At 43.6% G+C, this 26816-nt stretch overlaps 1 protein-coding gene across 4 annotated transcripts in view; it reads right to left on the minus strand.

The window, feature by feature from the left end:
• Positions 1 to 26816, minus strand: part of GRM7 (glutamate metabotropic receptor 7) — an 808167-nt gene that overhangs the window by 332165 nt on the left and 449186 nt on the right. For all 4 annotated transcript variants that reach the window (XM_038740578.1, XM_038740577.1, XM_038740576.1 and 1 more), the window contains exon 5: positions 16558 to 16698. In XM_038740578.1, coding sequence (XP_038596506.1) covers positions 16558 to 16698 — 141 coding nt within the window. The remainder of the gene's footprint in view (positions 1 to 16557; positions 16699 to 26816) is intronic.

Below are 26816 nucleotides of genomic sequence, written 5' to 3' on the forward strand. Positions count from 1 at the left end.
ACAACACCACATGGGACATTGGCTGTGTCCAACCTGATCAGCTTGCATCTGCCCAGCGCTTAAAACAGTGCCTGGTTCATAGTAAATAATTAATGCCATTAAAACAAAACAAAAAACCAAAAACCAACCCAATTCTAACTATATGCAATACACTCAGAGAGCTTCATCAGTAAACAGAAGTTAGTATCCACAAGACCTCCTTTAAAGTTTGACCTTGTGTTGCCATGGTGCCACCCCTAACCTAGAGGAGATTTCAAAATTGAAAAACATCTCAAACACTGGCAGAACATGCATGTGGCTAGAGAGACTTCAAACAAATTCAGTGTCAGCTGAAAAGTGATATGGGAATGAAAGTTGCTGGGACTAGCAAACACTTGGAAAGCTAGCAGGACATATGTACCCAGTGGTTTTCTTATATGTGTATCAATAAGATTTGAATCACTGCTTGGCATTAGTTAAAGTAAAAGGCTCAGAGTTGGGCCAATTGAGATTCATTCATTCAATCGTATTTACTGAGTGCTTACTGTGTGCAGAGAACTGTACTAAATGCTTGGGAGAGTACAATGCAATAATAAACAGACACATTCCCTGTCCACAACAAATTTACAGTTTTGAATCTTTGGAATATATGCTTGCTTCAACGTTGCTTGCTTGAGACAGTTTCATTTTTCTAAAATGTATTAGGGACAGCATTTTATAATTTGACATTTTCCTTCAGTTGGAATTTGCACTCTCTGATAGTGTTTCAAACCACTTTGGTACCTCAATTTTGAATGGATACAGTCCTCCAATATCTACAGGCTTTTCCTTCAAGGCACTACTTTACACATCTTAGATTTCTCATTATTTCTGCCTCTACACCTATTTCAAAAAAGTGCCACATTTCACTGGTCCCACCCTCAAAGGCGAAAAGCCTCAAGGGATGAGGTACACATTGAAAGAGTGCAATAACCACAGCTCCACTTACCTAGCTACCTAATTATCCTTCACAGCCTAGCAGTTTGATTTTTTTCCCCAATACATACCAACTATTAGGCTACAGGAGGTATAGAAAAATTGATACCTAACTTTGAAAATAGAGATTTCTGTATCACAAAGAAGGAAGGAACAGCAATGCACAAGAACAAGCAGGAACAAACTGCTGAAGTTTGTGAGTGGGTATGAGCTTCAATCAGCATCCTCCTCCTCCTCCTCCTCCTTTTTAGCATCGTTGTCATCCTCCTCCTCCTCCTCATCTTCATAATCAACAAATGCCATCCACTAGATGTGTGAGAGTGGACTAAGCATTATTCAGATATAATTTACATTAAAAGTACCAAAAGAGATCCAATTTTATTTTCTGCATGGAGCTCACAATATGAAAAAGGGTATAAACAGGATGTTTATATATAAGGATGTTTCAAACAACTAGAGGACACAAGCCCTGTGGGTGATGGCTTGCTTCAAGAAGCATTTTCTCAAAATCTACAGAAACATCCTTTATATATTTTATATATATATTTTCATATTTCTTTTCTTATTTCCTCATTTACTTTTGTAAAGTCACCAGGTGCTCAGTGATAGAAGAGAATTCAGGAGGGGAAACAAGGGCAAAATAAGGAGGGATGTAGTAGAAAGTCGGGAGGAAAGATGGGAAGGAAGATGGAGGGGAAGCACTTGATATTCACTCCACCTTGAGTCCCACAGCATTAGTGTACGTATCTTTATACTCTGCCATTTCCTCTTTCTCTAATTCATTTCAATGTTTCTCTCTCCCCCTCTAGTCTGTAAACTCCTTGTGGGCAGGGATCTCATCTACCTATTCGATTGTACTGTATTCTCCCAATAATAATAATAGTAATAATAATGGTATTTGTTAAGAGCTATGTGCCAAGCACTGTTCTAAGCATTGGGTTAAATACAAGGTAATCAGATTGTTCCACATGGGGCTCACAGTCTCAATCCCCATTTTACAGATGAGGTAACTGAGGCACAGAGAAGTTAAGTGACTTGCCCAAGGTCCCACAGCAGACAAGTGGTGGAACCAGGATTAGAGCCCACTACCTCTGACTGCCAAGCCTGTGCTCTTGCCACTAAGCCACCCTGCTCCTCTGCGCTTAAGAGAGTGCTCTGCACACTATAAGTGCCCCCTCTTCCCTTGCAGTGGTGTAATCTAGCCTTAGTAGACTACAGAAGGACAGTAGTCACTTTGCAAAGCCATCTCAAAAACCATCTATCTTTGGGAATTCTTCAAACAGGAAGCAACATGGCCTAGTGGAAAGAGCACAAGCCTTGGAGTCAGAGAATCTGGATTCTAATTCTGGCTCTTCCACTTGTCTGCTGTGCGACCTTGGAGAAGGACCATCTAATTTTAAACCTGAAGAAGCAAGGTCTAGAAGATAGTTTATGAATGAAGTTAACCCTAACACTGATCATACTAGGACACGCTTGAGTCCCCAGTTTTTTTTCCAGAAAGCTTTACCACATGATGATGATGATGGCATTTATTAAGCGCTTACTATGTGCAAAGCACTGTTCTAAGCACTGGGGACGTTACAAGGTGATCAGGTTGTCCCACGGGGGGCTCACAGTCTTAATCCCCATTTTACAGATGAGGTCACTGAGGCGCAGACAAGTTAAGTGACTTGTCCAAAGTCACAGAGTTGACAACTGGCAGAGCCGGGATTTGAACCCTTGACCTCTGACTCCAAAGCCGGTGCTCTTTCCACTGAGCCATGCTGTTTCTCTGTATTTCACGTCATGAAATATATGACGTGTTTCGACGAAGCCTGGGTACACGATGAATCTCCATCTGCGAAGGTACAAAGGACTAAGCTCATTCTGGGCAGGGAATGTGTCTATTGTTATATTGTACTCTCCCCAGTGCACTCAATAAGTAGGACTAACTGAATAAGGAAATGATTGGTTGAGGGGCGGGCAGGCGGCTGGTCCTTCTTTGATCATATCACTCCAGTTGAAAGGATTTCTTTCTAGAACAGTCATAGGGCCTCATTCATTCAATCATATTTATTGAGTGCTTACTGTGTGCAGAGCACTGTACTAAGCGCCTGGGAAGTACAAGTTGCCAACATATAGAGACGGTCCCTACCCAACAAGGGCTCACAGTCTCACATCCTCGGACTAGTTTTCACAGGCAGGATCTGATTGGTAAACACATCTGCCAGTCTTCCTGTTGATCTTTCCTCTGATTGGTTCTCCCAAATAGGATCTGCTCAGCACGAGTTTGGAGTGGGAAGCAAAGAAAATGTTGAAAGCAGTGTGTGTGTGTGTGTGTGTGTGTGTGTGTGTGTGTGTGTGTGTCTATGGTGGGGTTGTGGCTAGGAGCTCCACAGAAGTCAGTTCTCTCTGGCTTAAATCTGCCTTGGGAATCATCCCCAACTGCTGGTGGGCCCTAGGGACTCCTTCACACCAATCAACAGCTGCCACCTAGTGGTTCTCGCCGGGAAACAACACCCTGCATTCCCTTCCCGGGCCTGGGCTGAATGAAGCTCAGGATCAGCTCACTCTGGCCGCAACCCTGGGGACTTCATCCCTGGATTTAAGGGCTGACTGAAAGGCAGACCCTAGGGCCCAGAAAGTGGAAAACGGTGGGTGGGTGTGGGTAAGAAAGTGGGCCGGCTGAAAGCAGAACTTGCTCTTGCCCTGGTTGCCACTGTTGTAACTGGTGGATCTGTGGGTATGTGTCTGTGTGGGGTGGGGGGAAAGGAAAGAGAGAGGGGCATGGTGACATTGTCAATTACATTTATATTTGCTAAAGCTTTAGAAAACTCCACATAAATTAAGTTAAAGGAGCCTCTAATCTCCCGCCCAGCTAACTCCAGAAACCACAGGCCCCTGTCTCCACCCCTCCCCCACCACCCCACCCCAGAGTGATTCCATAAATCATAAATTGGGGAGGGTCATCCAGAGCTCAGAGCTCTCGGCACTGGAGAGAAAGGGCTGCCCTGCTGGATGATGTCAGCAGAAGACCAACTCTACTTCTGCTCGCTACCTCCCCCACCCCCAATCCTGGGGTGTCAAACCCAATCATAAGCACCTTGGAGAAGGGTTGGAAGATATGGTAATATGGCAGGAGATCGGATTATCTGGAAGAGGTACCCAGATAGCAGGATCTCCCTTCAATAAGACAGTCTTCCACTGTGGAACCATCTCAATGACCTGGGAGGGAAACACAAAGGCTCTAGACAAGTGGGTGTTTAGAACTTGCCCGAGAGAAATGCTCTAAGATCATGTGAAGTCTGTGTTCTTCTAGAAAATAGGGCTCATATGACAATCATATTTAGCTGTATGCCTGGCTTTATGTGGGTAACATCAGGTGCACCACAATTAATCAATCATCGGCATTTATTGAGCGGTGTGTGCAGAGTGCTCTACTAAACACTTGGGAAAGTACACTACAGTTGGAAGACATGATCTCTACCCACAAGAATCTTACAATCTCCTTGTCTGGAATCAGAAGGACCATCAGTGGCCCCACTATGTGAAGGACAGTTGCCACTAGGTGAACAATGACTTCACACCCCACAACAATATGCCTCTTCACTTCTACTAGTCAATCCAGACAGTGCATGCTTTATTTAACCTCAAATAGCTCTTTTAATTATCAAATTAACTATGCACACATGTGACACCCTCCTGCTACTTCTGCTGGCTCTCTTAGCATTTCCAGGAACTAGAACTTTCCCTCTTAAAAGAACACTATCCTTCACATCCCAGAAAGACACCCATGACAACCCCTTTTGAAAGCCACTTAGTCCCCCTCTCCATGCCAGGCCACACTAAGTGCATTGTCTCAGCTTTGCCCTGGCCCAGGTCGACGTCCCTGAGCTAGCTGGCCCATGGGGACCTAGGGACTCGGAAAGTCTAAGAAGCTAAGTGCTACAGGGGCTCCAAAAGCTCCCAGCCCCAATGGCCTATATGTCACAAAATACAGCTTCACCAACGAAGGACAGGGCCAGGTCTAATTCCCCATTTTCTTTCTCAGGACTCAGTAAGTGCTCTGTACCCAGTAAGCACTTAATAAATACCACTATTACTAAATGGCCCACTGCATTTCCCAGCGGTTTCAGTGGCTGTGATAGCAAAGGCTACTTAAGTAGCTATTAGAGAGGCACCAAGATGTTCCTTCCTACAACCTGTTCCTCTCAGTTCAATTTGGAGAGATCGGAATGGTAGTTTTCGAACTCCAAGGATGTGGACAGCCCTGACCTAGGTTATGGGTGTGCCATGAAGCTTATCTGACCATAAGGACAGACCCTCCTGTTTGTTAATGACAGTGGTATTTTAAACGCTTACTATGTGCCAAGCCCTATAGTAAGCATTAGGGCAGATAATCAGGTCCCACATGGGGCTCGCATTGTAAGCAGGAGGGAGAACAGGAATTGAATCCCATTTTAGAGATGAGGGAACTGAGGCCCAAAGAAGTTAAGTGACTGGTCCAAGGTTAATCAATCAATCAATCGTATTTATTGAGTGCTTACTGTGTGCAGAGCACTGTACTAAGCGCTTGGGAAGTACAAATTGGCAACATATAGAGACAGTCCCTACCCAGATATGTACAAGTAAAATAAATAAATAGAGTAATAAATATGTACAAACATATATACATATATACAGGTGCTGTGGGGAACAGAAGGAGGTAAGATGGGGGGGATGGAGAGGGGGACGAGGGGGAGAGGAAGGAAGGGGCTCAGTCTGGGAAGGCCTCCTGGAGGAGATGAGCTCTCAGTAGGGCCTTGAAGGGAGGAAGAGAGCTAGCTTGGCGGATGGGCGGAGGGAGGGCATTCCAGGCCCGGGGGATGACGTGGGCCGGGGGTCGATGGCGGGACAGGTGAGAACGAGGCACGGTGAGGAGATTAGCGGCAGAGGAGCGGAGGGTGCGGGGTGGGCTGTAGAAGGAGAGAAGGGAGGTGAGGTAGGAGGGGGCGAGGTGAGGGAGAGCCTTGAAGCCCAGGGTGAGGAGTTTCTGCCTGATGTGCAGATTGATTGGTAGCCACTGGAGATTTTTGAGGAGGGGAGTAACATGCCCAGAGCGTTTCTGGACAAAGACAATCCGGGCAGCAGCATGAAGTATGGACTGAAGAGTGGGGAGAGACACGAGGATGGGAGATCAGAGAGAAGGCTGATGCAGTAGTCCAGATGGGATAGGATGAGAGCTTGAACGAGCAGGGTAGCGGTATGGATGGAGAGGAAAGGGAGGATCTTGGCAACGTTGCGGAGCTGAGACTGGCAGGTTTTGGTGACGGCTTGGATGTGCGGGGTGAATGAGAGAGCGGAGTCGAGGATGACACCAAGGTTGCGGGCTTGTGAGATGGGAAGGATGTAGGTCACACATCAGACAAGTGGCAGATCTGGATTTAGAACCCAGGTCCTCTTACTCCCAGACCTGTGCACTTTTCACGAGGCCACACTGTTTTCTGATTGGAGAATTCCCAAACATAGATGGTGTTTGAGGCAGCTCTGCAAAGCTACTGTTTTCCTTCTGTAGTCTACTAAGTCTGGATTTTGGCACTGCAAAGAGGGGGCAGAGGCGTGAAAGAGGCAGAGTGCAATTCCCTCAGCTACAAGGCTGCCTCCCCAGAAACCAAACATTTACCCTCAATTTTTGTGGGAACAGATCCACCTATTTTCCCCTAACAATATTCCTGGAGCTGGAATCCTGGGTCCTGGCTGCTCTCTTTCCCTGGTCTCCCCCAACATCCCCTAGCCCTGATCTCTGCAAGGAAAAAAGCCATAGTAATTGCCTGACATTTGAAAGGCAAATGGGAGAAAAACTGCTTTTCATCCCAAATAATAATACATTCTTGACCCAACAATTCAATTTTGACATGGCACATTGTTCTTGGTCTGTTATTTGGCAACCAAATGTTAGTAATGCTCTGAAGCATTCATTAATTGTTTATAAAGTGAATTAATTTTGTTTCAAAAGGTGATTCTAATAATGAAAGTAATTTTAAAACGGAACTTTAACAATGAGAGGCAGCACAGCCTAATGGAAAGAGCACAGGCCTAGGAGTCAGAGGAGCTGAGCTCTAATCCTGGCTGTGCCACTTGCCTGCTGTTTGACCATGGGCAAGTCCTTTAATTTCTCTAGACCTCGGTTTCCTGTAATTTATTTTAATGCCTGTCTCCTCCACTATATTGTAATGTCATTTTAGTAAAGGGTCATGTCAACTTACTCTATTGTACTCTCCCAAGCACTTAGTACTGTGTTCTTTAAGCATTCAATTAATTAGTCAATGGAATTAACTGAGCACTTAGTGTAGAGCAATACACTAAGCACTTGGGAGAGTTCAATATAATAGAGTTGATAGACAAGATCCCTGCCCTCAAGGATCAGGGAGACAGACATCAAACTACATTACAGATGGATATGTACATAAACTCTGTGGGGCTGGATGTCAGTCAATCATATTTATTGAGCCCTTACTGTACGCAGAGCACTGTACTAACTACTTGGGAGAGTACAATGCAACAGAGTTGATAAATATGTTCCCACCCCCTCACCCGTCTAGAGGGGGAGACAGACATTAATAAAAGATAAACAAATCATAATAAAAATAATAGATATATACATAAGTGCTGTAGGGCTGAGGGAGGGGTGAGTAAAGGGTGTAAATCCAAGTACAAAGATGATGCAGAAGGGAGTAGGAGAAGAGGAGATGAGGGCTTATTCAGGAAAGGCCTCTTGGAGATGTGCTTTTAATAAGGTTTTGAATGTGGGGAGAATGCTGTGGGATATGAAGAGACAGGACATTCCAGGAGTAAGAGTGGTGCAGAAGGGAGTGGGAGAAGAGGAGAGGAGGACTTAGTCAGGTAAGGCTTCTTGGAGCTGTGTCTTCAATAAGGCTTTGAAGTGGGGTTGATATGAGGAGTGAGGGCGTTCCAGGCCAGAGGTAGGATGTGGGCGAGAGGTCAGTGGTGAGACAGACGAGATCGAGGTACATTGAGAAGGTTAGCATTAGAGGAGTGAAGTGTGAGGGTTGGGTTGTAGTAGGAGAGTAGTGAGGTGAGGTAGGAGCGGGCAAGGTAATTAAGTGCCTTAAAGCCAATGATGAGGAATTTTTGTTTGCTGCGGAGGTGGATGGGCAACCATGGGAGCTTCTTGAGGAGTGGGGAAACAGTGCTGAAAAAAATTCAGCAAAGGATGCTGAATATGACTATGGCAGCAGGATGCTTGAAGGAACAGCGTGATGGTTACCTTCCCTGAAATCCATCCATTGCTTACGCTGCCCCATTTAACAACCCTAACTCTTCCCCCTACCACTCTATGTTACCCTCTTGTCATGGACCATCCCTTTATTAATTTATTTGATTTTGTCCTTTTCTCCTTCAAGATCACAGACATCTCTGGAAAGGATCAAACAATTTACTTCGTAACACTGCACCTATTACTCACCATGCCTATTACTTTACTCTCCACACAGTGGGTACACAGTAAATGTTGCCAGCTTCCAGTGGCAAATGCTTTGGGCTTGCTAGGAATGTGCAGCCCAAGTAAATAAATTCAAAAATGCCTCTGGTACAGTTTCTTCAGTTACAGGTTATTAAATAGCATCACCATTCCAAAAGTGTTCGTATTTGCCAACAGACTATGCTGTGGGCTGCTCTGTGAGCAGGTTCTGGAGCTGAAGCAGCAGAGGAGGAATCAACCCCAGCTGTATGCACGTGTGTCAAGATTACTTAAACTGCATTTGATTACATTCCTGGGTTTGGTGATTTAGTTACAACACTGGTGTCAATTGAAACATGCTTTCTCTTCCATTCTGTCATATTTATGTGCATCAAATTTTTTTTTATTTGTACCGTTCATTATGTTCTAACTCAATTTTTGATCTTTAGCACCCTGTAAACTGCTCTGTACACAGTAGGCTCTCAATTTTCTTCTGCAATTTAGTGAGGGAGGGAAATTGAGGTGAGGTGAGAGTAGGGTGGGGCTCCCCTCTCTGCAGGGGCTTTTGGATGTGATAGAAAGAGACTAAGAGAAGCTGAACATGGCACTGTTGCTAATATGACAGACTGTGTTCACGGGGAGCTGGGAGCCACGGTAGCTATGGTAGCTGACTGCCAGGCAGGGTATCCGTATACCTTCCCTTATGAAAATAATTTTAAAACAAGTAGTTTCTAGGGGATGAAATACAAGACAAAGGAGTGACTGTTCTGGCCCCCAAACTGGCTCTTTGACATCATCTGTAATCCAAAGCAAAGTCCAAAAAGAGAGATCTGTCATTTGATATCTATCACAGAAGGATAGATAACCCTTTTAAGCCTGGCAGTACCGGTTGCTGTTGGTCCAGGAGAAAAATCGGTAAGAACTAAAATCTGGAAATATTTTGACATCCAACAGAGAATCTTAGAAATAATATCAATCTATTAATCAATGTTTTTTATCCACTGGTAACTGTGTGTACAGCAACATAGTTAAGCACTTGGGAGAGTACAATAGAAGAGAGAAGCAGCATGGCCTAGTGGATAGAGCATGGGCCTGCGAGTCTGAAGGACCTGGGTTCTAATCCCAGTTCTGCCACTTGTCTGCTGTGGGACCTAGGGCAAGTCACTTCACTTCTCTGTCCTTCAGTTACCTCATCCGTAAAATGGGGACTCAGACTGTGAGCCCTATGTGGGACAGTAAGTGCTCAATAAATACGATGGAATGAATAAATGAATAAATGGCAGGGGCTGTGTCCAACCTGATTAATTTGTATCTACTGCAGTGCTTAGTTCAGTGCCTGGCACATAGTAAGCATTTAACAAGTACCATAAGAAAAAAAAAATAGTGTTGGCGGGCACAATCCCCTCCCTCAAGGAGGAGTTTACAATCTAGAGGGGAAGAAAGACATCAAAATAAATCACAGGTGGGGAAGAAACTGAGGCCATGGATATGCACATAAGTGCTGTGGGGGTGGGGAGTTGTGGTCAGCTATCTAAGTGCTTAGGGAGTACTGACTCGAGTGCATGGGTGATGTGGTAAAGAGGGAAAATAGGAATGCGAAATAAGAGATTAGTCGGAGAAAGCTTCCCAGAGGAGAATTTTAATGAGGCTTTAGAAAATTCCCAAGCACAAGTTTGTCCTCTGAAATAGTCTACAAAATTTCCATAGAGAGTTGACATAATTAGAAGGGGTGATGAGAACACAGTTCAAATAATTGATCAAGGACTTAAAGTACTATGGTATTATGATGTACTATGAAATACCATAATAAAACCATCATATCTCAGTGGATCTCAGTGGATCAACAAAAGGAGAACAATGTACATTCGTTCCTACCACTTTTTGAAGAACAATGTAGCCTTGAGAAATTTCATCTCTATTCTCAGTTTAAATTGTTCTGTTTTTGCTTAGCAACATGCTTCAAATGAATTTTCAAAACAGATCCCCAGTGTGAACTGGCTTATTCATGCCAAAGATAGAGCCAAGTGTTACAGGTGGTTGCCTTCCAGAGTGAGCTAAGCAATCCCTCCAAATACAACCTGAAAATCGTAATGAAATCTTCTTGCCTGAGAGATTCAAATGTAAGACATAAATGGTTCCTAATTTTCTAAAGAGTTTTACTTATTGCATGAATAAATCTGCTTTCAGGTTATTTTTTTACATTGAACTGTAAAAATGACCTTAATTTGGGGTCTGCCTGTACAAATGTGTATCGCACTTTTAAGGACCCTTGGCAACCTGAAATTCACCAACCTATGTTAGGATCCTCAGGTAAAGGTAATGCTTTCCACTATGGTTGACACAGAGGTGGACATGGTGTTAGTACTCAGAGGGAACTCGCAATGACACTGAACCTCCTATATGGTACTTTATAGCAAAATAATGAGGGCAATGACAAATGGAGAAGCAGCATTGCTCAGTGGAAAGGACATGGGCTTAGGAGTCAGAGGTCATGGGTTCTAATCCCGCCTCTGCTCCTTGTCAGCTGTGTGACTCTGGGCAAGTCACTTAACTGCTCTGTGCTTCAGTTACCTCATCCGTAAAATGGGGATGAAGACTGTGAGTCCCACATGGGGCAACCTGATTACCTTGTATCTACCCCAGCACTTAGAACAGTGCTTGGTACCTAGTAAGTGTTTAACAAATACCATCATTCTTCTTCTTATTATTATTATTAAAATAGTGCCCAGGATGCCTAAAGTCATAAAGTAGACAAATGGCGGAGCTGGGATTAGAACCCAGGTCCTTTTGACTCCCAAGACTGTACTCTATCCATTAAGTCACAATGTGACCTGGGGTAAGTCACTTAACTTCTCTGGGCCTCAGTTATCTCATCTGTAAAATGGGGTTTAAGAGTGTGAGCCCCATATGGGACAGGGACTGTGTCCAACCTGCTTAATTTATATCTACTCCAGCACTTAGAACAGTGCTTGACACATAGTAAGTGCTTAACAAGTAGCATAATTATTATATCATTATACTCACAATTTCCCTGGGAAGTAGAGTGAAGCATGTAACATGTTCCCCATTATACAGATGAAGAAATTGAGGCACGGAGAGGCTAAGTGACCTGTCAGAGTTCACAATAGTTGGCTTGTGGTAAAGTTGAGACTAGAACCCAAATCTTCCATTCATAGATCTGTGCTTTTTCAAGGAGGCCCCATGGTCTTCCTATGGCCATTATGAAAATATTCAACATGATTGTACTATGGCCCAGTGGACAGATTATGGGCTTGGGAGTCAGACGGACCTGTTTTCTAATCCTGGCTCTGCCGTTGCCTGGTGAGTGACCGAGGGGAAGTCACTTAATTTCTCTGTGCCTCACATCTGTAAAATGGGGATAATGACTGAGCCACATGTGGGACAGGGGCTGCGTCCAACCTGACTAGCTTGTATCTACCCCAGTGCTTCGTAAAGTGACTGGCATATAGTAAGTGCTTAACAAATACCATTATAAAAAGAATGTGATTGTTTAAAAGTCAAGTATTCAATCGGAGTATTGCTAGGACTAAAGTGCAAACATCCTGTAAGAAAATCTGCATTTGGTCTTCGTTCTGTCTGACAATCCGTCTTTTTTCATGCTTATCATGTTCTTGGAATTGAGAGTATTTGTCTTGGAAACAGAAACATGAAAGACAAAATGCAACTAAATTCTACCACTGGCACTTGAAATATTTCATTTTTGTTGCTTTTGGTTATGGAAATTGCATTGAACACCTTTAGAAGTTGAATCAATCCATAATGGCTAACATAGGAAGAGGAGAGAGTAGACTAGAAATTAACTCTCAGCATTTAACATCCCCTAAATTGAGGTCTACATCTCCTCTAGTCGGTCATAGGTTTTATTGGGCACCTACTTTGTGTACTGTTCTAAACCCTTGGAAAAGTACAGTAAATAGGTACGATCCCAATAATAATAATAGCGATGATGGCAATGTGGTATTTATTAATCACTTAATATGTGTCAAGCACTGTACTAAGTGCTGGGGTAAATTGAAGATAATCAGGTTGGATGTAGTCCCTATACCACATGGGCCTCACAGTCTAATTCAATTCAATTCATTCATTCATTCATTCAATCGTATTTATTGAGCGCTTACTGTGTGCAGAGCACCGTACTAAGCGCTTGGGAAGTACAAGCTGGTGACATATAAAGACGGTCCCTACCCAACAGCAGGCTCACAATCTAGGTATAGTCCAGCAAAAGAGACAGACATTTAAATAATTCACAGATAGGAGGAAGAAGTACATGAGTTGGTGCTTAAACAACAGGGTATGTGAAATAAATACCTAAGTCCTATGAGCAATTGTAAGTACACGGCTTTGGCTTCTGAGCCACCAGAAGTGTCTGTTGGGAGATCATAAGAGCTGAAGTGGCAGGTGGGAGATATAGCCTGGGGAGAGTAAAGAGTAATCATGGAGGGCCTCTTCGAGGAGATATGCTTCGGAAGGGCTTTGAAGATGGATAGAGCGATAGTCTGCTGAATGTGAAGAGGAAGGATGTTCCAGACAGGAAGGGGAGCGTGAGCAGGAGAATGAAGAACAGGTTAACTTGACAGAACCGAAGAGCAGGAAGATGTAGGAGAAAGCTGAGTGAGCACTTTAAAGCTGATGGTCAGGGAGGGACAACCATTAAAGGTATTCTTGGCATGGGGAGTGTGGAGTCATATGTGCATGGTGCTTTAGAAAAGTGATCTGGCAGCAGAGTGAAGTACGGACTGGAGCAAAAAGAGACGGGAAGCAGTGAGGAGGAAGAAGTCAAAACAATCAATCATGAGAAGCACCATGGCCTACTGGAAAGGACACAAGCCTGGGAGTCAGAAAGACCTGGGTAATAACAATAATAATAATAATAATAATAATAATAATAATAATAATAATAATGATGTTGGTATTTGTTAAGCACTTACTATGTGCCAAGCACTGTTCTAAACACTGGGGCGGGGGGGAATACAAGGTAATCAAGGTTGTCCCATGTGGGGCTCACAGTCTTAATCCCTATTTTACAGATGAGGTCACTGAGGCACAGAGAAGTTAAGTGACTTGCCCAAAGTCACACAGCTGACAATTGGCAGAGCTGGGATTTGAACCCATGACTTCTGACTCCAAAGCTCGGGCTCTTTCCACTGAGCCACGCTGCTTCTCTAATTCCACTCCATTTGACTGCTGTGCAACCTTGAGCAGGCCACTTAAATTGTCTGTGCCTCAGTTTCCTCAACTATAAAATGGAGATTCAATACCTGTTCTTCCTTCTTCTTGGACTATGAGCCCTATGTGGAACAGGGACTGTATCCAGCCTGGTTAACTTGTAGCAGAGAGACTGGGGTTCAATTTCCCAATGTGGAGAAAAACGAATTTTCATTTTCCTTCTAGTTAGTAAGCTCCTTATGGCCAGGGAATATGTCTATGAAATCTGTTATACTCTCCCAAGTGCTTACTACAGTGCTCTTCACACAGTGAGCACTCAATAAATATGATTGATAGATTGGTAGAGTGATGGTCTGTTGGCAATGAAAGGAGAGAGAGTTGCAGGAAAGAGGAAGGACTTGGACAAGGGGTCAGCAGTGATATAGACAAGGATAAGGTATGTTGAGTAGGTTGGTATTAGAGGAACAAAGAGAGAATGCTGGGTTATAGTAGGAAATCAGCAAGGTGAGGTAGGAGGGGGCAAGGTGAGTGAGTGCTTTAAAGCTGATGTTTACAGTTTCCGTTTGATGTGGAGGTGGGTGGGCAACCACTGGAGGATGTTGAGGAGTGGGGAGGCATGAACTGAACTTTTTACTTTTTTTTTTTTTTTTTTTTTTTTTACAAAAAATGATCTGGGAAGCAGAGTGAAGTCAGACTGGAGTGGGGAGAGATGGGAGGTGAGGTCGTCAGTCAAGCCAGGTATGTCAAGTGCTGTGAAAGTGCAGATCCAGGAAATGTTGTAGATGAAGCAGCAAATGAAAAGGAAACAGTCATAATGATAAAATGGTGTCGGTTCACCAATTGTCAAAAGATGCCATTTTGAATTTTTAGGTTCATTAGATGCTTATCTTTAGTAATGGTCAAAAATTGGAAAAAATAGACAAATATATATGTGAAGAAGCATCAGAACAGTCACCAAAATGGAAGCCTAGTGTAGAAAATAAACGATCTTAACAACACTGGCTAAAAATGACCAATTAGTTCCTTGAGCTATCCAATGGTAATCAATCAATCATATTTATTGAGCACATTCTGAATGTTCTAAGCACTTGGGAGAGTACAAAACAATAGAGTTGTTAGAAACGTCTCCTGCCCACAACAAGTTTGCAGTCTAGAGTAGGATACAGACATTAATATAAATTATGGATATTTACATAATTGTTGTGGGGCTAAGGGAGGGATGAATGCAGGGTGCAAGTCCAAGTGCAAGGGTAACACAGAAAGGAGTAGGAGAAGAGGAAATGAGGGATTAGTCGGGAAATGTCTCTTTGAAGAGATATGCTCTTAACAAGACTTTGAATGTGGGAAGAACAATTGTTGTCAGATATGAAGCGGGAGGGAATTCCAAGCCAGAGGCAGGATCTAGGTGAAAGGTTGGTGGTGAGATAGATGAGACTGAAGTACAGCTAGTAGGTTGGCACTAGAAGAGAGAAAGGGTGGGCTGGGTTTTATTAAGAAATCAGGGAGGTAAGGTAGGGGGGTCAAGGTGATGGAGTGCTTTAAAGCCTATGGTTAGGAATTTCTGTGTGATGCAGAGGTGGATGGGCAACCACGAGAGGATACTGAGGAGTGCGGAGATATGAACTGAACGTTCTTGTAGAAAAATGATCTGGGCAGTAGAATAAAATATGGATTGTAGTGAGTAGAGACTGAGTCAGCAAAGAGGCTGATGTGGTAATCAAAGAGGGATAGGATAAGTGCTTGGATTAATCTGGTAGCAGTTTGGATGGTGGGGAAAGGGTGGATTTTAGTGATGTTGTGAAAGTTGAACTGACAAGATTTGGTGACAGATTGTATATATGGGTTTAATGAGAGAGATAATGCCAAGGTTACGGGCTTATGAGACAGGGAGGATGGTGGTTTTTTCTACAGTGATGGGAAAGTTAGGGGACAAGACAAGGTTTGGGTGGGAAGATTTGAGGAGTTCTGTTTTGTACATTTTAAGTTTGAAGTGTCATCGGGCCATCCAAATAGAGATATCATGAAGGCAGAAGGAAATGTGAGAGTGCAGAGGAGAGGATACCTTGCACTGAATGTCGTTCACAGGTTATTTTGAAATATTTAAGCAAAATTACATGTAAAGCCAAATGTGGACTTGAAAATACATTTTAAATTCAGGATGGTTCATTGCACTCAGGGCCTACTTAGTCATATGGAATTATGGGTGCAGTGAATGACAACACTTTGCCTTAACACTAAAACCTTGCCAAGAATATTAAATGATAATAATAATGGTATTTGTTAAGCGCTGGGGTAGATACAAGGTCTTCAGGTTGCTCCGCGTGGGGCTCACAGTCTTCATCCCCATTTTAATAATAATAATAGTAATGATAGGATTTGTTAAGCGCTTGCTATGTGCCAAGCACTGTTTCAAGTGCTGGGGTAGACACAAGGTAATCAGGTTGTCTCACGAGGGGCTCACAGTCTTCATCCCCATTTCACAGATGAGGGAACTGAGGCACAGAGAAACAAAGTGACCTGCCCAAGGTCACACAGCAGACAAGCGGCAGAGCCGGCATTAGAACCCATGACCTCCGACTCCCAAGCCTGGGCTCTTGACAAATCAGTTTCTAATGTGGTTTTGCCAGATACTTGAGCTGAGGTGCAAAAAACTCCATCTTCTTGGCTAGAACATGAGCTAATGTTTATCAGGATTTTCTTTTAAAAAAAGCTTTCAAAGCCAGATGACCTCTTCTGAATTCATGGAATCAATAGAAGATTTAAATTACTGTTAGATGGACAGACAGAAAAGAATATATTTTTGTCTATTTCTCTTGGCATTCAAGACTTATGTTCCTGTCCTATTTTCTGAACAATCTAGTAAAATTCAATTTATTATTTCAATTTACCTCCAGCCAAGCTTCCTTCTGTCAGCTATTCAGACATTTCAATGCAGGCCACGTAGAGTAACATGAGAAGGACAAAGAGAATCCAATTACCTGTGCATTTGCGATCCGTGTCTTCTTTTTTTGACCCACTAATCGTCAACTTGCAATTGAAGTTTTCCTCCCAATATTCTGCAAACCACACATTTCTTCTGTTATTCTCAAGGGTCCGGGATGTAAAGTATGTATCAAACCCTAAATAGAATGGAATTGAAAGGTCAACTCATGTAGGGCTTTACGGGAACATCTGAAAATAGAGATATCATTTGTAGTTTTTATTTTAAGATTACAATGTGTTTTTTCATGACAATAAAAAAAGATACGGGACAAAACAAAAGAGCATATCTTCCTCAACCTAAAAGGTTTTATGGCTAAATCACTAATGCAATGTCAACCACGAAAAATTGGTGTAGTCCACTAGCGTCAATTTCAAAATGAAATCTGAGGCATTGACATCATGGTCACAACTAACAAAAATGATTACAATGCACCTTGAAAATGGAAAATACTATGTTAGTGATAAATAGTCAAAGTAACCTCAGCCGCCCTCTAATACATTAATGTGGCCATGACAAATTTCTGATCAATGGCTAAATCTGAAACCTCTCATTTTACAGAATATGTGTACATCAATAAGTTGATGCATTTCTAGTAGCAGTGCTATGCAGGTTTATTTGTCTCTCATTCTGGGGTGGATGATTCATTTGGCTCCAGGACAGCCCGGTGTGGAGGGAAGCTGTCATGAGCTGTTATCCTGCTGACATCAATTCTAGTTTCAATCCCCTCCATCCCATCATTGCCTGTTTTAGCCACCTGCAGACACTGGAGGCTGAATAGAGTTTCACTTGAAGGGGGCTGGAAAAATTTCCCAAAGTCTGATCATAGGTCAGGGAATCATTTCCAGGCAACTATCCCTTCTTCTTCCCAGATAAGAGTGAACCTTTGCCTTGATGATTAGGTTTAGGATTAGAGATTGCCAGCCCAGGTAGAGTGAATGGGACATTCATACCAAAAGTTATAATCTGAGCTGCCTGTCAATTCCAAAGTCAGTCTCCAACTGTGGAATGGACTCACCAGATAATAATAATTGTGGTATTTGGAAGTGCTCACTATGTGCCGAGCACTGAGGTTTTTTTCAATAGAATTGTACCCATTAAGGTCTGTCTGCACTAGATTGTAAGCTCCTTGAGGGCAGCAATCCCAGCTACCAACTATTGTATTGTACCCTCCCAAGTGCTTTGCCCAGAGTAAGCACTCAATAAATACCATCAATTGATTACTGTTGAAGACAAAAAGCAGAATTCTGTGAGCCTTTATGCCAACAATGGAAGAAAACTCCACCCTGCATATCCAATTTGAGAAACTGCTTCAGGGGCTGGCGGGGAGTGGGGATCTGAGTTTTGCGGAAAGCAAAGTGATGGAATTAGCAGCTGGTCAGAGGCAGGATTTGGTGACAGAGGCCTTGGGAAAGTCTTTAAGGGAGAGGTCAGAGGCTCTCCACCCTCTCAGGATTGCTCCTGGAGAATTTCCAGTACTTTACCAGTCTCGGATATGGGAGGGAGAGTCAAACAAAGGCATACGCATTCCATTCCTAGCTTGGGCAGTGGCTAGCAAGTGGAAGGCAATCTCTACAAGTCAAAGCTCTCCTGTTTTGGGTAGTAGCAGCCTGGGAGAGAGTAAAGGGCAGAGATTCAAGTTTACTGCGTGGAAGAAGGCAATGGTAAACCACTTCCATATTTTTACCTAGAAAACTCTATGGATACACTACCAGAACGATTACAGATGGAGGTGGGGCATTCTAGGAGAGACATGTCCATGGAATCACCATGGGCAGGAGACAACTTGACAGTGTAAGACAAGAAAAGGGCTCTCCTACCGGCAAAAATCTGGCTGAGTTGCTAGAATGAAAATTTCTTGAGGTCAGGGATCATCATCTAACTCTAGTGTACTTTCCCAAGCACTCAATAAATACCACTGATTAACTGATTGTTGCCCAGAATGAGAGGAATCCAAAATGTGAGGTGAGTGTGTCAGGGCAGAACAGCCATCTTCAACCGTTCACTCTCCAATGGCTTCTTCCACTGCCTTCAAACATGCCCATCCTAAAAAGACCCTCCCTCGACCCCACAGCTCCCTCCAGTTATCACCCAATCTCCCTCCTACCCTTCCTCTACAAACTCCTTGAGGAGTCGTCTACAACTGCTGTCTCAAATTCCTCTCCTCCAATTCCCTCCTGGATCCCCTCCAAACTGGCTTCTGTCCCCTTTACTCCTCTGAAACCACCCTCTCAAAGGTCACTGATAATCTCCTTCTTGACAAATCCAACAGCTTCTATTCCATCCTAGTCCTCCTCGACCTTTCAGCTGCCTTTGACACTGTGGACCACCCCCTTTTCCTGGAAATGTTATTCAACCCTGGTTTCACTGACTCTGCCCTCTCCTGGTCCTCCTCTTATCTCTCTGGCCATTCATTAATAATAATAATAATAATTTTAGTATTTGTTAAGCGCTTACTATGTGCAAAGCACTGTTCTAAGCGTTGGGGAGGATACAAGGCGATCAGATTGTCCCATGTGGGGCTCACAATCTTCATCCCCATTTTACAGTTGAGGTAACTGAGGCCCAGAGAAGTGAAGTGACTTGCCCAAAGTCACACAGCTGACAAGAGGCGGAGCAGGGGTTTGAACCCGTGACCTCTGACTCCAAAGCCCGGGCTCTTTCCACTGAGCCACGCTGCTTCTCTATTCTTCATGGGCTCCTCCTCTGCCTCCAACCCCCTAACTATGGAGGTCCCTCAAGGTTCAGTTCTCAGTCCCCTTCCATCTACACTCATTCCCTTGGAGAACTCATTCACTCCCACAGCTTCAACTACCATCTCTATGCAGATGATACCCAAATCTACATCTCCCCTGTTCTCTCTACCTCTCTCCAGGCTCATGTCTCCCCCTGCGTACAAGACATCTCTACTTGCATGCCCTTCCATCACCTCAAATGTAACGTCATTCATTCATTCAATCGTATTTATTGAGTACTTACTGTGTGCAGAGCACTGTACTAAACACTTGGGAGGTACAAGTCAGCAACATATAGAGACGGTCCCTACCCAACAACGGGCTCACAGTCTAGAAGGGGGAGACAGACAACAAAACAAAACAAGTATACAAGTAGACTACTTGTCTAAAATCAATCATATTTATTGAGCGCTTACTGTGTGCAGAGCACTGTACTAAGTGCTTGAAAAGTACAATTTGGCAACAGATAGAGACAATCCCTACCCAACAATGGTCTCTCTGACTAGAAGGGGACAGAGCTCTTTATCTTCCCACCCAAACACTCTCCTCTCCCACATTTTCCTGTGCCTGTAGATGGCACAACTATCCTTCCCGTCTCACAAGCCCGCAACCTTGGTGTTATCCTTGACTCCTCTGTTTCATTCAACCCCGATATTCAATCCATCACCTAATCCTGTCGATCCTACCTTTACAACGTTGCTAAAATCTGGTCTTTCCTCTCCATCCAAACTGCTACCACGTTAATGTAATCACACATCTTCTCCAGCCTGGATTACTAGGTCAGCCTCATTGCTGACCTCCCAACCTCCTGCCTCTCCCCACTCCAGTCCAAACTTCACTCCACTGCCCGAATCATCTTCTACAGAAACGTAGAGGACATGTCACTGCCCTCCTCAAAAATCTCCATTGGTTGCCTACCCACCTCTGTATAAAACAAAAACTTCTCACCATTGGTTTCTAAGCACTCCATCACCTTTCCCCCCTCCTATTTCACCTCGGTTCCCTCATTCTACAACCTAGTCTGCATACTTCACTCTTCTGGTGCTAAACTTCCCACTGTGCCTCAATCTTGCTCATCTCACTATTGACCAGTGGTCCACGACCTACCTCTGGCCTGGAACGTCCTCCCTCCTCCAATCTGCCAGACAATTACTCTTCTCCCCTTCAAAGCCTTACTGAAGGCACATCTCCTCCAAGACGCCTTCCCAGAATAAGCCACACTTTTCCTCTTCTCCCACCCCCTTCTGTGTCACCCTGACTTTCTCCCCTTTCCCAGCCCCACAACACTTATGTATATATCTGTAATCATATTTATTTGTATTGATATCTGTTTATTTGTATTGATGTCTGTCTCCCCCTCTCTATACTGTGAGCTCGTTGTGGGCGGGGCTTGTCACTCTTTATTGCTGTATTGTACTTTTCCAAGTGCTTTTAGTACAGTGCTTTGCACACACTGAACATTTAATAAATACGATTGAATGAATGAATAGCAAATAAATCGATAAGCTACATGCAAAACAGCACAGAGAGGGCTAGGACAGGGCCTGTAGAAATGGATGCTGTACCAACTTTATTCAACCACAGTCACAATTAAAAGTAACTGGTTAATCAATTTATAGCAGCTGCATGATTACCCAAGCAGTTGGAAAAGCATTGTGGAGTACTGCATGTAGATGAAAGGTGCAGCAAGAAAGTTTGCTTTGGAAATCCTATACTCCCACTACTTCCTAAAACAAAATTACAGCCATAACAATAGGACTATAACACGGAGTTCTTGACCAGGGTTTTTGCTGCCACACAGTAACCAAACAGAGGCAACATCTAGTGGCTGCAGAAAGGCCCCGTGTTCCATTACCTACATCCATACCAGCACCAGGACTCCCAAAATTCCATTATTCTGCCTGCTTTTACCATGGCCTCTTTTTACCCTCTCAGTAATCCCTACCTCCTCCTGGTGCTCCCTATAGCACTAGGCTATACATCAATGCCTCATCCAGTGCTCCACGCACAGTCAGAGCTCAATATATTCTCCCCATGATGCCAATAGTTCAGTGAAAATTTCCATGGAGATGAACCCAAAGATAAATGGAAGGCAGCATAAAATGTATTCATTGTTTTGTAGGCCCTAGTGAGCCCGTTAAGGTCAGGATATGGTCTTGTTTATCATGGCAGGTCAGTTTCCAAAAATCAAACTATAGCCCTTGGTTTTTGGTTGTTTTTTGTTTTTTTTTTTTTTGAGAAACAGCCAGTATTGCAAGTCATTGATGGTCCAGTGTAATTTCTGAGGAAAAACGGGTAGGATCCACAAATTTAAAGTGTTTTTGAAATGCCATGAAGTTGAGTTGCCAACTTGTACTTCCCAAGTGGTTAGTACAGTGCTCTGCACACAGTAAGCGCTCAGTAAATACGATTGATTGATTGATTGAGTTGGGGGTCAGTCCTTCTAGCCAGCCACATGTCATAGAGAGCTTTGATTCATAGCAGCCCCTGGGATAATGCGGCACAAAGCTTTACCTTCCGTAGGTCTAAATGAATTGGTCCCCCTGGCTCTTACCCAATTCTTCCCTCTCAAAATTGAGGCGATGTCCTTAAAATCCACTGGAATCTTTGGCAAAGATAAGTTTGTGCAAATCAATAGAGCTATAACTTAACCCAAGCTTGATGTTAGAAAGCTGACCTTTCCTCCAGAAAGAAGTAAAGCTCAGACGAAAGGATGGTACGAAAACTGAAAGAATCAAAATGTCAAGGAAGGTCAAAAGCCTTGGCCGCTTGCTCAGCTTGGAAGGTAGACTCTATGGACATACACTAATGGGACCTTCATGATGCATGAGAGAGCAATGACTAGCTACTATCTCCACACTCCCCAAAACCAAAACCATGCATTACAGGATTAGAAATCTCCTGCCAAGCTCGATGGCAGAGTGGGCCTCAGGCATCCATTTGGCTGGCCTCTATTATCCCCTTCTGCCACAGGCTGCTTTCAGTAAAAAAAAAAGTTGATGAGAAATACTAAATTTGCCAGCCCTTTCCTGTTTAGAAATAAGGTACTCGGAGAAAAATGTAAGAGTTGGGGAAAGGCATAGCCATGCATCCCACAGTCTTCTTTCCTACATCTCCTAAAGTCATCTAAAAAGCTGTATTTACCAGAGAGGCACTGGCATTCTCATACTTTCCAGATGCTACACCTTCCTACGTGCACAATATTCATTCATTCATTCAATGTATTTATTGAGCGCTTACTGTGTGCAGAGCACTGTACTAAGCAATTGGAAAGTACAATTCAGCAACAAAGACAATCCCTACACAACAACGGGCTCACAGTCTATGCCTCGCTGGTCTCCGGTAATACTAGGCTCAAAAGCACCAGCTCCATGAAAATTAGAAAAATAAGATCATGGGGTCTGAATAGTTTTCAAGCAGGCTAGCAACAGCTTTTCAGAAACCATGACATTCCAAACATTCTATTTCATCCACAGAATTTTCATTGACCCTGTCTGCATGTATCCAAAGACATTATTATCCCATCTTTTACTACTCCCCGTATCATTCAATTATGAATTAAAAAGACACTGTTAACCACAAACACCTCAGTCCTCCCCTTCCCCAGATTCCCAGGAAATCCAAGTAAAAGGGGATTTAAGAGGAGAGAGACACTATGTACTATTATTTTTAGGCTAGTTTCATGACTTTATTTGGGCTCAGGGCAGGTGAGCATGTTTCATTTTCTAACTAGAGGAGCATCATCATCATCATCATCAATCGTATTTATTGAGCGCTTACTATGTGCAGAGCACTGTACTAAGCACTTGGGAAGTACAAATTGGCAACATATAGAGACAGTCCCTACCCAACAGTGGGCTCACAGTCTAAAAGGGGGAGACAGAGAACAAGACCAAACATATTAACAAAATAAAATAAATAGGATAGATACGTACAAGTAAAATAAATAGAGTAATAAATATGTACAAACATATATACATATATACAGGTGCTGTGGGGAAGGGAAGGAGGTAAGATGGGGGGGGATGGAGAGGGGGACGAGGGGGAGAGGAAGGAAGGGGCTCAGTCTGGGAAGGCCTCCTGGAGGAGGTGAGCTCTCAGCAGGGCCTTGAAGGGAGGAAGAGAGCTAGCTTGGCGGATAGACAGAGCACGGGCCTGGGAGTGAGAAGGACCTGGGTTCAGGTTCCGGCTGTGCCACTTGTCTGCTGTGTTACCTTGGGCAAGTCGCTTAACTTCTCTGTGCCTCAGTTACCTCATTTATAAAATGCAGATTAAGACTGTGAGTTCCATGTGAGACATGTAATGTGTCCAGCCTAATTACCTTGCATCTCCCCCAATGCTTAGAACATAGTAAGTGCTTAAATAATACCATAAAAAACAACAACTAGATTTTAATCCCCAATTGCACTAGTTCTGGTTTCAGTTATTCAAGTTGGACTCATCATGTATATATCTATAAATCTATTTATTTATATTGATGCCTGTTTACTTTTTTGATGTCTGTCTTCCCCCCGCCCCGCCGCCCCCAGGATTGCACATAGTAAGAACTCAATAAATACGACAATGAATGAATTGAATGAATGAATCTTGAAGAGGGGAGACCTATACCTGGTGTTAACCTGACTTGGAGTTTCCTTCTTCTGGTACTTTAAGACACAATGCTTATTGGAACATATTGTAACTTGGAGGTATAAGTGGCAGGATGTTTTCTGGATTGTCAGGGTTCAATAATAATAATTGTATTTGTTAAATTCTTACTATGTGCTAGGCACTGGGTGTAGATACAATGCAATCACATCAGACAGTCCCTGCCCCACATGGTGCTCACAGCCTAAGGGTGAAAAAGAACAGACATTTAATCCTTATCGTACAGTTGAAGAAACAGACACAGAGAGGTTAAGTGACTTTCCCAAAGTCACACAGGTCTCTTGACTCCCAGTCCTGTTTTCTTACGGTGCTCAGAAGTTCCTAGCTTTTAACTCACAACCTCCTGTTTCTCCCCACTTCAGTGTACATTTCATTCTGCTGCCCTGATTATCTTTTTATAGAAACACTCTGGGCATCTCACCCTCCCTTCTCAAAAATCTCCAGTGTTTGCCTATCAACCTTCAAATCAAGAAAAAACTCCTTACTATTGGCTTCAAAGTCCTCCATCACCTTGCCCCTGCTTATCTCACCTCCCTTCTCTCCTTCTACAGCCCAGACTGCACATTCCCCTCCTCTGGTGCAAACCTCCTCCCTGTGCCCTGTTCTCGCCTGTTCTGCTGTCGACCCTGGCCCACGTCCACCTCTGGCCTGGAATGCCTTCCCTCCTCACATCTGCCAAACTAGCACACTTCCTCCCTTAAAAGCCCTACTGAAAGTTTACCTCCTCCAGGAGGCCTTCCCATTCTGAGCCCCGCTTTTCCTCTGCCCCTCCTTCCCTCCCCATTGCCCTGACTCCCTACCTTTGCTCTACCCCCCTCCCCATCCAGAAAAGCAGCATGGCTGAGTAGAAAGAGCACAAGCTTGGGAGTCAGAGGTCATAGGGTCTAACCCCGGCTCTACTGCTTGTCTGCTGTGTGACTTTGGGCAAGTCACAACTTCTCTGGGCCTCAGTTACCTCATCTGTAAAATGGGGATTAAGACTGTGAGCTCCATGTGGGACAAACTGATTACCTTGCATCCCCCCAGCACTTAGAACAGTGCTTGGCATATAGTAAGCACTTAACAAAAGCCATCATTATTATTATTGTATTTATTTTATTAATGATGTGTATACATCTATAATTCTATTTATATTGATGCTATTGATGCCTATTTGTTTTGTTCTGTTTTGTTGTCTGTCCCCCCTTCTAGACTGTGAGCCTGTTATTGGGTAGGGATTGTCTCTGTTGCCTTATTGTACTTTCCAAGCCCCTAGTACAGGGCTCTGCACACACTAATCGCTCAATAAACACAATTGACTGACAATGAATGAGTGAATGAACTTCATTCAGTTTGGGTAGAAAGCTAATTCTGGGTTCTTTGGATTAGTTTTAAAGAAATAGCATTGGAGTAGTAAAGAATAGCGATCCTTTGGGTTTGAAGATGATGCTACTGACTGTAAGATTTTCTTTGGAGTATTGTGCCACTAAGACCATGAATAGAGTCGTATCATTGGTTACATGTGTGTAGGTAAGGATCATTCCTTGATGACTTGCTTTTACTACTAGCACATTCTGGGGCCGTTTACTTCCCCTTTGTGTCACGATCTGTCAGCTCTGCTCTAAGAAAGTCATCTCATTTTTAATTGCCATATGTCAAGCTGGCCTGTGTGTTGCTGCTACCTCTAGCTATCCATCATTGTGCCACAATTTTCTGAAGTTTTTGCTTCATTGTGTCTATGATATTCAGGAGGAGGCATATGTGTCCATTTTGGTAGCTGGGGAGAGGGAAAGGGACAATAGTCTTCATGGATGACTGTGTAGGGAGGGAGTGTGCAATGATATTGTTTTCATCCCCTTAATCTATCAACCAATTAATTGATTGTAATTATTGAGCACTTACTGTGTGCAAGGCACTATACTGAGTGCTTGGGAGAGTACGATACAACAGAATTGATAGACCCTGTTCCTTGCCCACGAGGAGTTTACAGTCTAAAGGGGGATACAGGTATTATAATAGATAACGGATAGTAATAATAATAATGATGGTATTTGTTAAGGGCTTAATATGTGCCAAGCACTCTTCTAAACACTGGGGCAGATGCAAGGTAATCAGGTTGGACACAGTCCCTGTCCTATATGGGGTTCACAGTCTCAATCCCCATTTTCCAGATGAGGTTACTAAGGCACAAGAAGTGAAGTGATTTGCCCAAGGTCACACCACACACAAGTGGTGGAGCCAGGATTAGAACCCACGACCTGTGACTCCCAACCCCATGCTCTTGCCCTTAGGCCATGCTGCCTTCCCTAGGAGAAAGGAAGGGACTGCTGGCCTGCTCCTTGCCCCTCCCTGCAATAAAACATGAGTGGTTGTGAAGGCTGTTGGGAGTCAGAATGCCCTCCTGCAGCATTCTGGCTGTTGCTCCCCTTCAGCAATGGCCTGGCTCATGTCCGACATCTGACAATGGACTCAGGGAGGATGGGTGTGGGGTGGAGTGGGAGGGAAGTGTGGGAGAGGGTGAAATCCCATCTACCAACCCTACTGTATTATACTTTCCCAAATGGTTAGTAGAGTGTTGTGCACACATTAATCACTCAAATACCATCAATTGATTGATTGGACACAAATGTGAAGGGGGTGAAACCCTCAAGATCTGCTTCTTTATGTCCATGTCCTTTTTGCCCTTTGTATTTCTGTCTTTGTGTCACTGCTGCCTCTCTCTTTTTTGCTTTCCTCTCTTGGTTTTCTTCCTCGCTCTCCTCTCTTTGCTCTCTGGTTCTCTCTGATTCTTTCCCTTATCTTCCACTCTCCTTCCTCTCCATTAATCACATTTATTGAGTGCCTACCATGTGCAGAGCACTGTACTAAGCACTTGGAAGAGTACAGTACAACAGAA

Source organism: Tachyglossus aculeatus, chromosome X1 (genome assembly GCF_015852505.1).
Source record: "Tachyglossus aculeatus isolate mTacAcu1 chromosome X1, mTacAcu1.pri, whole genome shotgun sequence".
In the NCBI taxonomy this organism is placed as follows: Eukaryota; Metazoa; Chordata; class Mammalia; order Monotremata; family Tachyglossidae; genus Tachyglossus; species Tachyglossus aculeatus.